The sequence below is a fragment of the Hydra vulgaris genome, chromosome 08 (assembly GCF_038396675.1).
Source record: "Hydra vulgaris chromosome 08, alternate assembly HydraT2T_AEP".
In the NCBI taxonomy this organism is placed as follows: Eukaryota; Metazoa; Cnidaria; class Hydrozoa; order Anthoathecata; family Hydridae; genus Hydra; species Hydra vulgaris.
Genome location: NC_088927.1, coordinates 15037357 through 15055000, shown reverse-complemented (window position 1 = coordinate 15055000; position 17644 = coordinate 15037357). Strand labels below are relative to the sequence as shown.

The window sequence follows — 17644 nt, the reverse complement described above, 5'->3', positions numbered from 1 at the left end:
AGGAATACTTTGCTTGATTTTTAGTGGAGCAGTCATTTGCTGTCGTTTTTCATACTTCAAAATTTATGTCAGGCTTAATTACAATATCTTCCAAAAATTTGCAAAGTGTTGAAATATGTCTGATTTTTAAATGCTTTTCGTTTTTGCGAGTTAGCAGTTTAGAGTGTTTTTTAATGGTTTTAGCACACGAAGATAATATAGTCAAAAGCTGTGGAATTAATTATACTTTTCATCTGTTTGTTATATGGATTTCATCTGTTTGTTATATGGATTTAAAATTTGCTGGTTTGCAAAGCCTAAAAATATCGGAAGATTTCTAATTGTAGAGTTGAGCCATTAAGTTGATGCTCAATCCATTTTATTCCCGCTGGTCTATTATATCTTACTAAAATAATGTTCATGAATTGTGATTGTCGCTTAAACAAACGCCATTTTAAATTTGCTCATTTAAAAAAGTAGTAAATATTTGCACAATCTTTTTCAACATGCAATTAATTTACAATCCTGTAAATGCATCATGCAAGATAAGTTCAATTTTACAGCAAGGGCACAAAATTAATTGGTAATGATCTCCTGTTTCTTCTTTTATAAGACGGTACATCTTAATATTAACTGGAGCCCCATCAGTACATAGTCCTATCTCTTTGTCGGCACGCTGTGTATTTAAATGTAACTTGCGGATTGAGTTTTCTAAAGCTATTTTAAGCCCTTCTGCATTGGCATCAGCTACTACTTGCAGACTCATAGCTGAAAATTTTGGAACACCAGTAGCAGCCGTTTTCAGTACAAAAAACTCTTTTTCATCCTTTGACTTAGCACTGCTGCTACCATCACTCATTACTCCATAATAAAATATATGATTTTCGTTAAGTGGTTTGGTTATATTATTCAGCAAAATACTTTTACTTAAGTATTTTACAATTTCAGCACATGCAGAATCACTTAAGTAGCTATCTCCCAAATCAACTTTATGAACTTCTTTTTCAAAGTTTTACATTTTAACAAGTCGTTTCCAAAGTGACCCTCTAGAACGTCGATTTTCAAAATATAGACAAATGAGTGGAGGTTGTTTTCTTGTTGGTTTACGTGAAGTTGAATCTTCTGAGAAAATACTTCAAATTAAATCTCTAATGAAAGAAGTTATAAATTACTGGGATTTAAATCTTAAACCAGAGACAAGTCAAAGACAAGGGAGACAAAGACAAGGGAGACAAGGAGACAAACCAGAGACAAGAGTCTTATATTTTTCAAAGCGTGCCAATGCAAAGTAAAAACTAAACCCTTTTCTTTTTGTAACTAAAAAATGTGCTAATTGAAATTTCTTTAATAATTCGTTTGACTGACAAGTTGATAAAATTTGTATATGCGTAGCAATAGTGGTTTGTTTTTCAACGACTGTTGAACTCATTCTGATGTTATGAGTTTTATTTGCATTTCTTTTTCCCTCTAATCGGTGAACAGGTGTTTGATGAGTAAGACTTTAGTTCATGTGATCCTTAAAATTATTTCTTTTAACTGTTTTTATTCCTTTGACAAATGTTGCGGCACCTTTATTAAAAAATTTATAAATAAAGTAATCTACCTATAAAAACATATTATAAGATGAAATAAATATTAAAGTATCAAACTTACCAATTATTTTTCTGTTCTTCATAAAATTCTCTACATATTTTGCACCAGAGTAAGAAAACATTTTCGTATCATCGTATCAACTTGATACAAGTCGTATCAAGTTGATACGATGCTCAAGAGTATTCCATGAATCAACTGTCTTCTTAGAAAGCATAGCATTTAAATTTTAATATAACAAGCTTCCAACGTAACTTATTAAAAAATTTTAAAATGTTTTAAAAGCTTGCTCACGTGTGAAATTTATTTTTAAGAAGTTGCAACCAATTAAAAGTGATAAAACAAAGCATATGACTAATTAAATTAATAAATGTTAACATATTTTATAAGATATACTTTCAAGTGAAAGGTTCGATTAAAAGTTCTTTTTTGCTGTGCAAAAATAAACTCTTTTTTGTCATTAAATGATAATGACTTTTTAAAATGAATTTTTTAGCGATAAAGCATGTTCAGTTTTTGTTTTTTTTGTGTGTGGAAATTACTTAAAATCTAAATTATTAATTTATTTTCATACATATTTATTTACTAATTAACTCCCAACATGAATAAAGGTATAAAAAATTTTCTCCTAGTTAAAATAGTGGTTGCACAAACCAATATATATATATATATATATATATATATATATATATATATATATATATATATATATATATATATATATATATATATATATATATATATATATTATTTACAAAAAGGTACAACTAAAAAAAAAATATTTTATATAATGAGGAATCATGTTATCCATCTTTTTTACGAGTTATAGCGCCTCTGATGCCTCCGCGGCCTTGTGTACCACACAACCTTGCATGTATGGACAGCGCAGATCTGTCGATGTTTGTACATTCATGCACCTATCCAATTAAATTTTAAAAATAATAATTTATAACAAATAATAAAATATAACAATAATAATAACAAAAAAAAAAAATAAAACAATAATAATAACTTTAATAAACAACAGTAATAGTTAATATGCACAAAACTACAAAAAAAACTTTAAAACAAAAATTCAAAAATAAATTTCCAAAAATACTATTCAAACCTGCGCCACTTCATTCACAAAACATCATAGCATTTTTTAGTGCTACGCTAACTAATTTTACAGTGTAATTTTTTAAAATGAAAATTAAATTTTCACTAAAAATAAACTACGCGTATTTTGTGATGTATTTTGTGTATTACTAGTAATAGTAAAAGTATTCAGTGTTCTTGACCACAAAGTGGGCATCCAGAGTAGACTGCTTCTTGTTGGATTGTCTTCCTGCCTCCACTGCTTTTATTGCAACTCAGCATTTCATCTCCAAGATCCCAACATTATAATTCTAAATAGAAAATTCAAAATTGAGCATATACAACTAATCAGGTTTATATCAAGTGCACAATTATTACCTTGATGTGTCTACAAAAATTTGAAAGAGAATTTTTTGTCATGAAGATTGGCCATATGGTTCGGAAGTGAGATGACGTGGGCAGTTTTTCATGCACCATTCAAACAAGAGTCCAGATTTCCCAGTTTTATTTGGCCCTATGAGTTTGAAGAACTCGAGTGGGATGTATGTTGACTTAACTTTTTCTTTTGTCTGCTGCCCATCATGCTTGTCATTGTCCATCTGTTCCTCTTCATCTTCAGATTCTTCGCTTTGAGAACTGGATTGACTTGAAAGATAAAAATATGTAAATTAGCATTGACATTTTTGGTTCTGGATAGCTAATTTAGTAATTTGATGGAGCTTATTAGCTTGTGCTTGCTCTGACATGCAGCCAAGCAGGCATGAGCCATGATAACTTGAAGGTCTGAAATTGTCATACTGTCAAGCTCAACACATATATGGATAAGTTCACAATTATTAAAACTGGACAAGTTAGTGCCTAAATCACATTGATAAAATGCTGCAAAATGTCAAAATCTCCTGCCAGTGTCACTTTCAGATTAACAAGGTAACAAGACCGATTGCACTTTTTAAATAAACTAATTTAGTAAAATACCTGTTGACTTGGGTTTCATCAATGCACGATGCACCACCTGTACCTTCTTCAGCCATATCTCAATTTTTCAATTATTTTGTGATCCAAAGGGCAAAAGCAAAAATATTTACTATTGTTTAAGAATAAAGCAATACTAAATAAAAGAACCCGTAAAATTCTTCTTTCCTACTATTATCTATTTGTATATATATATATATATATATATATATATATATATATATATATATATATATATATATATATATATATATTAATATCGTACAATACTTAAATTTTTTTAAATAAGCATATATATAATTATAATAATCTTCTATATAATATATATAATTCTACTGTTACTTACAATAAAATATAAGCTCAATAAAAACAAAACTTCTAAAAAAACCATAAATTAAGCTAAAACAACAAAATGGAAACAATTTAAAATGTATGATCCTTTCTACACTTTAAATAAAAAATATAAATATATATTTAGAATATATAATATACATTTTCTATACTTACTTCTAGATCTTAATATTTCTATTATAATTTCATTATATATTTATAAACTAATAATTAATAATTGAATTCCAAAATGTTTATATATTTTCGCTTTCTTGCCTGTATGATTTTTCATAAATGACTGCATTTTTTTCAGAATGCGCTTTTTGAAATTCAGAAAAGTTTTTAAGGTAACTACTTTAAAAGATGAAAGTGAAACAACGGTAACATTAACTGCAGTATTAATATTAAGAAGATTCTCTGGCTGATTAAAAACATGTGGTGTTTTAAATATGAAGTTAAATATTTAACTGCTAGATGGCGCATTTCAACATGGAGTTCAATATTTGGCCGCTAGATCGCACAGAATGAGCATAATTTTTGAGCGCTAGCAAAAACATGTTTGCTCGTGCTCACGTTTATCTAAATTTGATGTCGCTCGCGCTCACGCTTAACTCAGAAATATTTGAGCGCCGCTCATGAGTGAGTTCAATCCTAGGTCTGCATATATAAATACGCTCATCCTAGGTCTGCATACATAAATACATTTTTTTTTGTCCAATTATTTCACCATAAAGTATGGAAATTTTAGTATCACTCATATAGTAAAAAATTAGTCAATGGAGTGATACCTAAAAAAAATTAAATAAAACATAAGAATTCCAAAGAAATAAAAATAAACAAAGAAAAATAAAAGGGAAGGGAAAGGAAAAAATAATAACAAAAAATAAATAAATAATAAAACACTACTATATAATGATAATAATAATAATAATAGCAATAATAATAATAAAAATAATATGAATAGAAAAGTAAATTATAAATGATAATTATAATATGATAACTTTAACATAAATTAATAATAATGACAATAACTAATAATAAAAGGATATTTGGTAAAGTTATAATTTTAACTATGAAAGTAGTTGTAAAAATAAACAATGGCAAATATAATTATAATAATAACTATGATGCTATTACTGCTAAGGAACTACTACCGTTTTTCTTGTATAACTTCGCATCTAAACCCCAAAAGAACCCAGTTACTTTTTGGAACACAAAAAGTAAAAGTGTGAGCGAAAAAGAAGTTATAATTTTATTGTAGTTTGTCATTAGTTTATTAAGAAATTATAATTACTTTATATTATACTTGTTTATATTATGGTAGTTAAACTCTCTTAGTTTATATTAAATCATAATGTATACCCTTCAGGGGAAGTATTTGTTTATATTTAATTTAAAATTAATTATAATTTATTCTGTATAAATGGAGCTAATTCGTTTTATCTAATAATATAAATGATTATGATCTATGCGGTTTTAGTGGAGTAATTTGTTTTCTAAAAATGTAATTCGTTTTAGTAGAATTTTTTGTTTTATACTTTAGTTTATATTTAATTATACCTTTTATTTTTATATAAAATTTAAATTTGTTTTAACTTATATTTATATTTAATTTATACCCTTTAATTGGAAATATTTTTTTTATGCTTAGTAATATTTAATTATATTTTAAAACGGCATTATAGCATGGTTAGTATTCAAAAATGTATCTGTATTGGATTTATTTGTTTTTTACATAGTTTATATGTTATAATTTTATATACCTTTAATCTAAGAATATTGTTTTATACTAAGTTAATTTTTAATCACAATTTATTCCGTTAAAGTGAGGTTATTTGTTTAATATTTAGTTTTTATTTAACTCAGACTTTATACTGTTTTAAATCTAGTTTATGCACAGTTATAACTTATACCGCTTTCTTGGAGTAATATGCATTATACTTTGTTTATACAAATTAACTATTGATATTGTTATAGTGAAATTATTCTTTTTTTAAAACTGTATACTCTCTAAGTGTAAGTGAATAGTATTATACTTAGTTTATATATAAATATAATTTATATCGTTTTCATCGAGTAATTCATATTATGATTACTTTAACGGTGTTGTTTGTATTTTTAAAATGTATACCAATTTAATGGGCTTTTATGTTTTATGCTTAGTTAACATTTAATTATAATTAATACCCTAGCACTGAAAATATTTGTTTAACGCTTTGTTTATATTAAATAAGAATAAATGCCGTTAACATGGAGTTATTTGTTTTATACTAATGCAGATATAATTATAACTTAACCGTTTAGTTGATCGTTTTAGTAAATTTGTATTATAAAAATATGCAGCTTTATCGCAAAAATGTTTGTTAACATTTAGTTTATATTCACAACCAGCGATAAATAGAATAAATCTGTGTACCACCAAGCAACACCAACTCGTCAGCCTCAGACAAAAAATAGTAAACACCCAATTAAAACCCTAAGTATCCATAAGATAAGTATACACAAATTTTTTATTTTATTTACAAAAATTAAAACAACTGTTAATAATTTCCATCGTTATGGTAATCACAATGTGATAAACCAATTAACACAATATAACAAATAGCTTAATTTATTAAACATAAAGCACTACAATAAAGCAGATGTACCACAAAAAATATCAAAAACACACATTAATTATAATAGGGGAGTGTGTGCATATTTACTTAAAGAAAGAGTATAAAAATATATCAGCGTTAAATAAAATTGAAAATTATGTAGTATAATACCAGATTCTCATCAGAAAATGGATATAGTATTGACCTTTATAAGGATTCAATACTCTGGTATATGGCGTTTCGAATGTTTTAATGCTCATTCCTAGAAACCCCCATCGGGATATCATCCTCAAAACAAGCAAGTAAAACCCATTTCTAGGTCGTCAAAGCCTTCTTATGTTGCAACATTTGATAGGGCATACTACTGTAAAGCCAAACACCCTAACTCTCTCTCATTTAAAAAGATACGTACTGATATACTTTTAAGAAAGTTAGTAGAACTTATTGCGCAGGAGGCAGTCTTAAGGGTCTAAATCTAAAAAATAACAGCAAATGACCAAGTAAGAGCTGAATACTTATTTTGTACTTATATTAACTAATTCTACCCAAACGTAACTTATAGAACATACATTATATACCCTAAAGATAATATTTTAATAAAATAAAAAATTAACATGCAGCATACCATATCTTGATTAAAAAAAAGAAATGAGTTTTGAAATTTGTGATACTGAAGTGGACTGTTTGTTCAACATGAATGGGCAGATAATTAAATGGCACGTAAAAGTTTACTAAAGTGTACCACGATGCTCTATGGCGCATGTTGCGGTTAAACGGTGAAAAGCAGAAACAAAAGAGAATATGCTCTTTGAGTTAAATTTCAACAGATGTATATGCGATTGGTAAATAAAGTACCAGCCAATTGGTAGATAAAAGTGTAAAGTGGTTGGTTGATGAAAATGATGTAGGAAAGATAATGTGAAAAGATAAAATAGTTAAATGCTAGTTAAGTTAATATAATTCAATGAGTATATCATAAGGTCAGAATTAATTAAATTAAATTGTAATCACGGAGGTGATAAATTATCATATTTTATATTAATTCATCCTTAAGCCTAGATGTAATCCGTCATTAAAATAAAATAGAAGTTAAGTGGATCAGCTGAGGTGAGAAATTATCATAATTAAGATTATTTCATCAGTCCCCATCCCGCAATTAAGTAAGGCGACAGCGATGAAAGCAACCCCCCGCATCAGCAAATGCTATTGGATCACCTGGTACATCACTAAGATTAACCAGTCAAACCCATCGCTAACTCCACCATAACAGGACAAGATTACCAAAGCAGCGAAAAGGATGACGTAGAAACAAGCTACCATAATGAAAAATAGTACAAAAAAGTAGAGGAAGTATCAAAGAATGAAATTATTATTATATAAGTTTATCTTTAAGTTAGTAAAATAGAAATTGAGTTGATCAGCAGAGGTAACAAATAATCATATTTAAAATAATTTGTCTGTCCCCATCTAACCCCTAAATCCTAACCCAAGGCTACATTAAAAGAGACACACAAAGTTTTACAAACGTCTCAATGCAACTAAAATTGTTCTGAGCCGATTTGAAAAAGTCAGTACAACTCTAATCATGCAGATCGTGATCCCGGTATATACGATGAAAGTTCAAAGAACTAATTAGGATGAACCGATCAGTCGGATTACCCAGAACATCTACAGTTCGTTGACCAATTGGCGAGAAGTTCTTTTTGCAAACACTCCATACAACAATCAGATCAGCAGAAAAGTGTCTGAGTGTACAAAGAAACAAATATCCACGAAAACAGTAAAAAAGACACTCAAGGTATTACAGATGTGTCTATGCATCTGATACAATCATGAGGAAATGAGTATAGGTCAATCTAGTACTACTAATGCAGTTCGTGATCCAGGAATAATAGGTGATAGCTTATAAATAGGTGATAAACAACTTAAAACGAATCGTTCAGTCGGATTACCCGTAACATCTACAATTCGTTGACCTGTGGTGAAAGGCGCTTACTGCTAACATCCCACACAGCCAACAGATCAGCAGAACGGCATTTAAGAGTACACCCGAATGAATATCCAAAGCCTCAGTAAAAGAGACACACAAAGTTTTACAAATGTATCAATGCAACTAGCATTGTTCTGAGACAATTGGTAAAAGTCAATACAACTCTAATCATGCAAATCGTGACCCCGGTATGTACAGCGAAAGCTCAAAGAACTAATTAGGACGAACCAATCAGTCGGATTACCCAGAACATCTACAATTCTCAAAATTTTAATAAAAATTTCTTAATTTGGTTTCCATTGAGAAGAAAGAAGTTAATAATAAAAGGGCATTTAGTTAAAATCTTTTTTTTTTATAAATGGTATTAATTGGTTCCAGTGAAATACATTTATGTTTTATGGAGAGCTTGTCTTATTTGACTGTTAAAAAACGAAGGTTGCAAATTAACATTTTTAGTATTTTGAGTTTAATATTTATTTCATTTGTTCTAATAAAAAAATTATTAAACGAATTTGGTTGATTATTTTATTAAATTAAACAAAATTTTAAATGAAAATTAAACAAAAAAAAAACATTTACACTACATTTTTATTCAACTGACTTTTTTTTGACAAAATTGCAATTATACAAAGAATGCGGCTTTTCTACTTTATTTTACTTATATTTCCATCAAAATTTATTTTCATTTACCGTGAAATCAAATTTATTTGCACTATTTCTTACTAAATCCAAAAAAATTTTGGTTTTCTTGATTTTATTAGAAGAACTTGTTTTTAACAAATACCGTCATAATTATTAAATTTACATATCTTATGTTTATAGTTAACGCTGTTGAGCAAAGTATTTTATCATTGGTTAAGTTTATTTCCCTTTTCAATTTATGGTTTGCTTATTTTTAATTTTCTCTTTAAATTAGTTTGGTTTTTTCAGCGCATTTTTTAAAGCTTGCAAGTTATCAATATACAAAAAATTGTGGCCAAGTTGTCAAAAGAAATTATTGTATGCATGGTCATATAAGGCATGCAGTTGCACGCATCTCCTGAGAAGGCTTATTATAAATTTCATAAGTTTTATAAAAAACACTTATGAAGTTTGAATGATAATTATATGATAAAGTTTGAATGATAATTACATTTGATATTCCTGCAATTTACAAATGTAATAAGTTAAGAAAAAACAAACAAAAAATATTTTTGTTAACTTAACTTTTCCATCAAAAATATTCAACAACAACAAAAAAATAAGATGTATGACGCGAAATCATAAAATATATAAAAGAAATCATAAAAGAAGTATAATAAAAAAACTTTTATTTATCATCTTGCAAGCGTAAGAATGTTTAGACAATTTCTCATAACATTTAATACACATTAAATTTTATTTAATATTAGTGCTACTTTTGATATTTTTTTGTTTTTGTTTGTTTTGTTGATTGATTTTATCAAAAAATAAAAAAAAACATTTATTACAAACGTTAAATGACGTCTTATAAAGAGATTATTTTTTTATAGTTAAATAAAAAACTTCTATGGATATAACATATTAATTTTTCAAAATAATACTTCGAGGGAGTTTAGATACCCTCGTTATCAAGAATAAATATACTTGATAACGTTATCAAGTATAAATATATTTAACAACAAAGGTTTCTAAACAGAGTTATATCTATAGAAAAAGTTTTTTATTTAATTAATTGTTACAAGTATTTACGCTTGAAGCAATAAAACTCTTGCAATGTCTTTGTTTATATTTATAAGTTTTATTTTGCGAAAGATGATAGTTTAGAAAAATAACATTTTGTAATAGTTACATTGGCTTTATAGAATTAACAGATTGTGCAATATCAAAAAAGCAAAAATTAAAAAATTTTCTTTTAATTAAAAAAGAATTTTAATTAAATTTAATTTAATTAAATTGTGTGATATCAAAAAAGTGAAAACAGAAATTTCCTTATAATTTAAAAAATTAATTAGTTAATTAAATTTTTAATTTTTTAAATAATTTTTTTTTTTTTTTTTTGCAACAAGTAATATTTTTTGTTTTTTAATAACTTTTTAAAAGTAAAAACTTAATATTATTTGCAAAGCCACAATTTTAAGAAATAATGAAATTTATATGAATAATAAAAAATAAATAAATAAAAATTTACATATATTTATTTTATTTATACAAATGTTGAGAAAAGAAAGAAATTTTATATTGAATATTTTTAATAATAATGAAAAGTTTAATTATTTAATACTAAAAAACAAAAAAAATTGAAACAAAATAGACATTCCACAATATGTACATTTAAAAAAATAAAACTTCTAGACTTGTTTTTCTTAATTAGTAAATTAAACTTGATTTTTGAAAGTTTTAAGAATAGCCCCCAAAACATAATGATATTATATGTCAATATTTCTTTTATTTCTTCAAATTATCAATTAAATGCTAAATAAGCATTATTTTAACCAATGGTATCTCATCAACTAATTTATATTCTTAGCTTATATTTTTATAGCTATTATTGAATATGGGCTGCAAATGATGTAAAAATAAAATAATTCTGAGACAAAAAGGTGGCAGAAATAGATATACTTTTTTTTTTCAATGGTTTCATATGAACTAACTTTAGTTTCTAATTTAGTTGAGTTTTGTTGACACTAACTAATAACACTGTGAATTTGAGTCACATGAACTAATAACACTTGTGAATTTCAAGTAGTAACACTATTACTTAGTTTGAGTACCACATACTTAAGAAACATGTCTTAGAGTTTATATTAGTTCAGAGCTGTTTTACTATTTTTGCCTGTACTATTTTTTATTACAATTAATTTTTTTAACTTTCTTATTTATGTAATTAAATTCTTTAGATTGAAACAGAGTCAGAAAGCTGCTCCGATATTGGATCTACTAATCAAGTTTTTTCAAAACATGAAAGGTTCATTTTTTGTTAATAACTTATAATTGATGCATTATTGTTTAGATTTTTTATTATTATTATTGATTCCATTGATTTCTGTATTTAATATACAGCTCTCAACCAAGCAACATTCAATCAACTCCTTTGCAAGCTTTTTGTAAGTTAAATTTCTTTTATTATATATATATTTTTTATATTAAGATAAGAGTTGTGTTTTAGGTATTTATCTTTCTTTTTTTTAATTTTTAAAGAATTAAAAAATAATAAAAGCTTCCATTAAAGAAAGGCTGAAACAAAAATTTATTAGTATGTTTGTTAAAAGTATAGATATTTTGAAGTTCTGGTTATATATATAATATATATAAATATATATAAAACGCTATGCTCTCCTGCGACCACGATAATAAATTTTGGTGATAATAAATTTTTTTTTAAACGATAATAAATAATTAATATTTAAAATTAAAATATTTAAAATTAAATAAATAGTTTTTTAAAACGAAAATAAATAAAAATGATAATAAATTTTTTTGTTTACTTATTATAATTGGGTTTAGTAAAGTGTTTAAAAAAATATTTATAAATCTAAACTTACTTCTAAACATCAAAAATTGAGATTTAATTAAAATATCTGTGAAAACTTGCATAATTTTATGATTACATCATTAATTCAACATGTATAAAAAGGTCGGATTTTACAGTAATATTTCGTAAAGCGTTCATATTAAACATATTTTTTTAAAAATGGCTAAAGTAAAATGTTTAATTTTTGCTTGTTGCTTTATTGCCTTTGAAATAGAATTTAAAATATTCAAAACTTATATTGGAGTGAATATCATGTAGACAAAGAATGTTGTCCAAAATAAATTTGTACTTCTAGCAAAACAAATTTATATGCATTGAACATGGGTGGAACATCAAAATTAAATGATTGGAGTGAGAAAATATCTAAAATTAAGAGACAAAAACTCAGAAGATTATATGATTTAAAATATTGTTTTTTGTTTCTAGTTTTTTAAATATATATCTATATCTATATCTATATATATATATATATATATATATATATATATATATATATATATATATATATATATATATATATATATATATATATATATATATATATATATATATATATATATATATATTTATATATATATATATATATATTAGTAGAAAGTTCTACTAATTTATAGTTGCTCTGTTCTTTTCTGAGCACTCTATTTTGTAGAATACATTTTAAAGTTGCTTAAATATATATATATATATATATATATATATATATATATATATATATATATATATATATATATATATATATATATATATATATATATATATATATATGCACTGCTGTTAGGATTTCAATTGATGGTGGATAGGCTTTACTTAAATGTATAGTAAATGTTTTTGATCCATTATGCAAAAATACAACTTTAGAAAGTCTTGATTCTGGTTAAAAATTCTGGTGTAAAAAGATCATTGGTTTTAGCTTTAGTTGTAAATATTTCAGAATATAATGGAAATCTTAGCAAACTATTAAAACCACTACCTCTGAATGATTTAAAATATTCAATAACACTTGATCTAAAATGTGGTAACTCTTTATTTGGTTTAAGCAGCCACAAGCAAGCAAGTACGCTTGTTTGAAGGAGGAAGTACTCTTAAGAGTGGAGAAAAAAGGACTTTATGTTCAATTGATATCCATTACAATAAGTTTGTTACAGATGTATGCAAGAATAATTGCATGAAGGAATTTGAAAACTGTATTTCTCCTTGAATTGTATATTTTGAAGAACCTTTTGAAATTTTAGTGGAACATCTCATCCCTTCTTCAGAGTTACAGATTTTCATTGGTGTTACTTCTACGCTTGTAAAAATATTAATTACTTTGTGACCTGATTTTGACACATGTCTTTAGTCAAACTATATTATGTTTAGAGGTTACCGTGTAACTTGTTTGGACAGTATCAATTTACAGAGACTTTTTAATAAGTTACATGATCTAGAAAGTTAATCTTTTAAGTGCAGTTCTCTGTGCAACCAACTATGATATTTCTACAACCTTTAGTTAATTATCTTGTCGAGCAGGATGGAGAAAGTGCTTATCACTACCACTATCAAGTATGGAAAAAATGCAAGTGTCATTTGGAGCACAATGATTATGCAAAACAGCTTAAAGAAAGTGTAATTAAGTTTAGTGTAAGCAATTTAAAGTAGCCTTTTTTTCTCTTTTTTTTTATTTCCTCAATTTTTTTATATGCAATTTCTCAGTTTTTTTATATGCAACAGTTGTAATTATTTTTTAATTTTCAATAAGAATCAAATAATTGCAATTTTATAAAAGTATTATTATTAGGAATTACAATTTTCATTTCAATTGTTAAACTTTTTGTTACATTTATTTAATGCTGTATCTAGTGTTATTATTGACTTCGACTAAATCAACTAAAAGTTGACTAGTCGAAAGTCAAAATTAGTCTACTTTTAAAAATTGAATAGTCGGTATTGACTTCAAATTGACTAAAAGTTGATTTAGTTGAATAATAATTTTAAAACCCTATATATATTTATTAAATTTAATTTTTTCGATCCAAAACTTTTGCAATATTTATAGATAATTAAACTTTCGGTTATGTATCTCTAATTTTTTTTTGTTTGTTTGTTTTTACTATGCTTGTGGTTTTTGAATATACAGTCGACTCTCGATATCTCGAATACTTGATATCTCGAACTTTTGAGTATCTCGAACTTTTTTAGCGGTCCCATGGACATAACGTACTAGTTTAGGCTAAAATCCTCTCGATATCTCGAACCTTATTATCTCGAACTTTTTGGTATCTCGAACAATATTTTCGGTCCACAGGGCAATTTTCTCTTGTTATCTCAAACTTTTCAACATTTTTTTTTTTCAAAAATGTTTTAATAAAATTTAATTTTTTAAAGTTCCAATTTTCGAAAAAAAAAATTTTTAATTCGATTTTTAAATTCGATTTTTTTTAAGAATCGAATTTCTGAAAAGTTTTCCTTTAATATATAATTTATTCTTTTTGTCAAACGCAGCAACATGCCGCTCATTAAACGAAAACTCACGAACAAATCTATAATAGAAAAATGCAAGGCATTAAAAGACCTAGAGACTGGGATGTCTAACAAAGAGGTTGCCAAAAAGTATGGAGTCCCAAAGAACACATTATCAACCTTGATTAAAAATAAAACCAAGTTATTAACCTCACTGGAAAAAAATGGCACAAAATCTAAACGGAAGAAACTTCGTAGTGGTAATTTCAAAAATGTAGACAAGGCCATATACACGTGGTTCGTTGCAAAAAGAAGTCAACAAGTACCAATTGATGGTACCATACTAAAAGAAAAGGCACTAAAATTCGCAGAAGCATTAGGAAAGTTGGATTTTAAAGCATCTGATTGTTGGTTTCATAATTGGAAAAAAAGGTCAGTTAAATTTTGTCAAATCTTGTTCAATTTTAATATAAACAAATAACATGTATCTGTTTATATTTAATTTATTTAGTTTTTTAAACGTGTAATTAAAATTCAATTATTCTGTTCCTATTTTTAGGAACGGCATCAGCTTTAAAATAATCTCAGGCGAAAGTGCCGCCGTGACGAATAATATGACTGCTTCGTGGAATGAAACTACACTTCCAACATTGCTTTTGAATTACAAGCTTGAAAACATTTTCAATGCCGATGAGTTTGGACTATTTTACCAGTGCCTACCAAACAAAACATACCATTTATCACGAGAAAAATGTTTTGGGGGAAAAAATAGTAAAGTCAGACTAACAGGCATAGCAGCAGGGAGTGCAACGGGAGAAAAATTACCTATGTTTGTTATTGGAAAATCTAAAAACCCACGGTGTTTTAAGCACATTAAACAACTTCCTTGCACATATAAAAATCAGCTAAAAAGTTGGATGACCGGAGACCTTTTTACAGAATGGGTAATGAAACTTGACTCATTTTTTTGTGCTCAAGACAGGAAAGTAGCACTCCTGGTGGATAACTGTTCTGCCCACCCACACATTGAAGGGCTAAGCAACATCAACCTAATATTTTTCCCCCCTAACACCACATCTGTCCTTCAGCCCATGGATCAAGGCGTAATACGAAGTCTTAAAGCTCATTATCGTCACAAAATTGTGCGTTTGTGTATCAAGGCTGTGGATAATAACGAACCCATGCCAAAAATTTCTATACTTCAAGCAATGAAAGATCTTGTTTCTTCGTGGAATGCTGTGTCGAAGGAGACTGTCATCAACTGCTTTAAAAAAGCTGGTATCAGCAAAACAAACAAGAGTATTGAAGAAGCTGATGATGATCATTCTTTTAAATTTTTGACAGAAGAACTTAACCGTTTGCGAGAGTTAGATCCTCGTGCCGTCCAAGAAGATCTCTCAGCGGAATCTTACATTGGTTTAGATTGCGATGTAGTAACCACCGGTTCACTTGCTACTGATGCTGAAATCATTGCTCAGATTTTAGACCCTAATTTTGAAAACGACGATAATGAAGTTGAAGATAGCGTTGACGAAGCTATTGACGTCGAAGCCCCGCCACGCCCATCTGATATTTAATTAGAAATAGCTTTTGAAACAATTCAAAATGCTTCGCTATACAGCTCAAAATACGGAAATGAAATACAATCCCTAGCACTAAAACTTGAGGATTTAATGAAGATGGAAAAGATGGATAATTTAAAGCAATATCAGATAACAGATTTTTTCCAAAAGTTGTAGCTTTTGTTGTTAATGATTTTTGTCAGAAAAATAACTTGTTTTAATGAAAGTCGGGCAATTTTATTTATTTTCAACCCTTTTCTTGATATCTCGAACTCTCGATATCTCGAACTTTTTTTCCGGTCCCCTTAGTGTTCGAGATATCGAGAGTCGACTGTACTTTCATACAGGGCCGTTCCAAGTTGACTCATGGCCCTAGGGCGAAATTAAGTTGTGAGGCTCTAAAATTTAAATTTCAGCTATAAATTAGATTGCAAATATGATTGCATAAGTTTTTTGATATTTAGCAAGTATTTAAGACCAATCATTTGAGCTTGGAGATAATTTTTCCCATTGTCATAGTAGCCCTGTTCTCATATTGTCTTGTAAGTATTTAAATGATGTTAAAAAAATTAAATGCAAATAAAAATTATTTTATTACTATCATCACAACTTCAAAAAAAAAAATTTATTTCAACTGAATCAACAATTATTTAGAAGTTGTAACAACACAAGTTATATTGCAACTTTGTTAGTATTATTTTGTAAAAATTGTAAAGAGCTTTTTTTTATGTGGAAAATTGTAGATTTTAAAAAAAATTGTTTTAAAATTGTAATACTATTTTATTTTTTTTTAAATGACCTTTTTTATAATTAAAAAAATTTTAAATTTTGGCATTTAAAAAAAAAAAAAAAAGATTATTTAACCAAGGAACTTGGGTCTAGAGGAAATATTTTGATACCTATTACCTACCATTTTGTTACATTCTAGGTTATATCAGTTTTTATTAAAGAAAATATGCTTAGAAGTTAGTTTAGATTTTAAAAATTATTTTAAAATATTTTACCAAACCCAATAATAATAACTGAACAAAAAAAATTAGAGCAAACTAAAATTTACCCTGGGGGTCTTAAGAGAGTATAGTGAACATGTGAAAATTAGAATGAAGTAAAAACTTGGACAAGTTTGAAAATCAAATATTTTTTATTTTAAGTTTATTTGAAATTAGAAAATAATATAGAAAAAATTAAGCTAAATTTCAAAAAGTAGAAAAAGAACTTGCAACTTTTTTAAGGGTAAATTGTAAACAAATTGGTGGCTTGGTTGTGGTTTTCAAGTAACTTTTTTTTTGGGAGATTCATTGGTTATTTGGTTCATCATTGGTTATTTTAAAGATAGTTATGTTAAAATTATAGAGTGAAGCTAGTTTTCTATAGTTTTATTTTGATTTACATCAGTGGACAAAAGCATACGCTACTTTAGTTACGCTAAGAAAAATTATTTTATTTAATATTTTAATAAACTTTCAAGTTGCAAATTTTACACTATTTGTAAATAATTATTGAAAATTGTTTAAAGTATTTTAAACATTTAGTATATTTTAGTTATTTGAATTTTAAAGTATTTTAAACATTTAGTATATTTTAGTTATTTGAATTTTAAAGTATTTTAAACATT

At 26.6% G+C, this 17644-nt stretch overlaps 1 protein-coding gene across 1 annotated transcript in view; it reads left to right on the top strand.

The window, feature by feature from the left end:
- The window catches only part of LOC101235504 (UNC93-like protein MFSD11), a 69908-nt gene that overhangs the window by 29467 nt on the left and 22797 nt on the right, over positions 1-17644 (top strand). Inside the window, exons 7-8 of the mRNA XM_065803146.1 lie at positions 11394-11461; positions 11557-11600. Of these exons, the coding sequence (XP_065659218.1) occupies positions 11394-11461; positions 11557-11600 (112 nt within the window). The remainder of the gene's footprint in view (positions 1-11393; positions 11462-11556; positions 11601-17644) is intronic.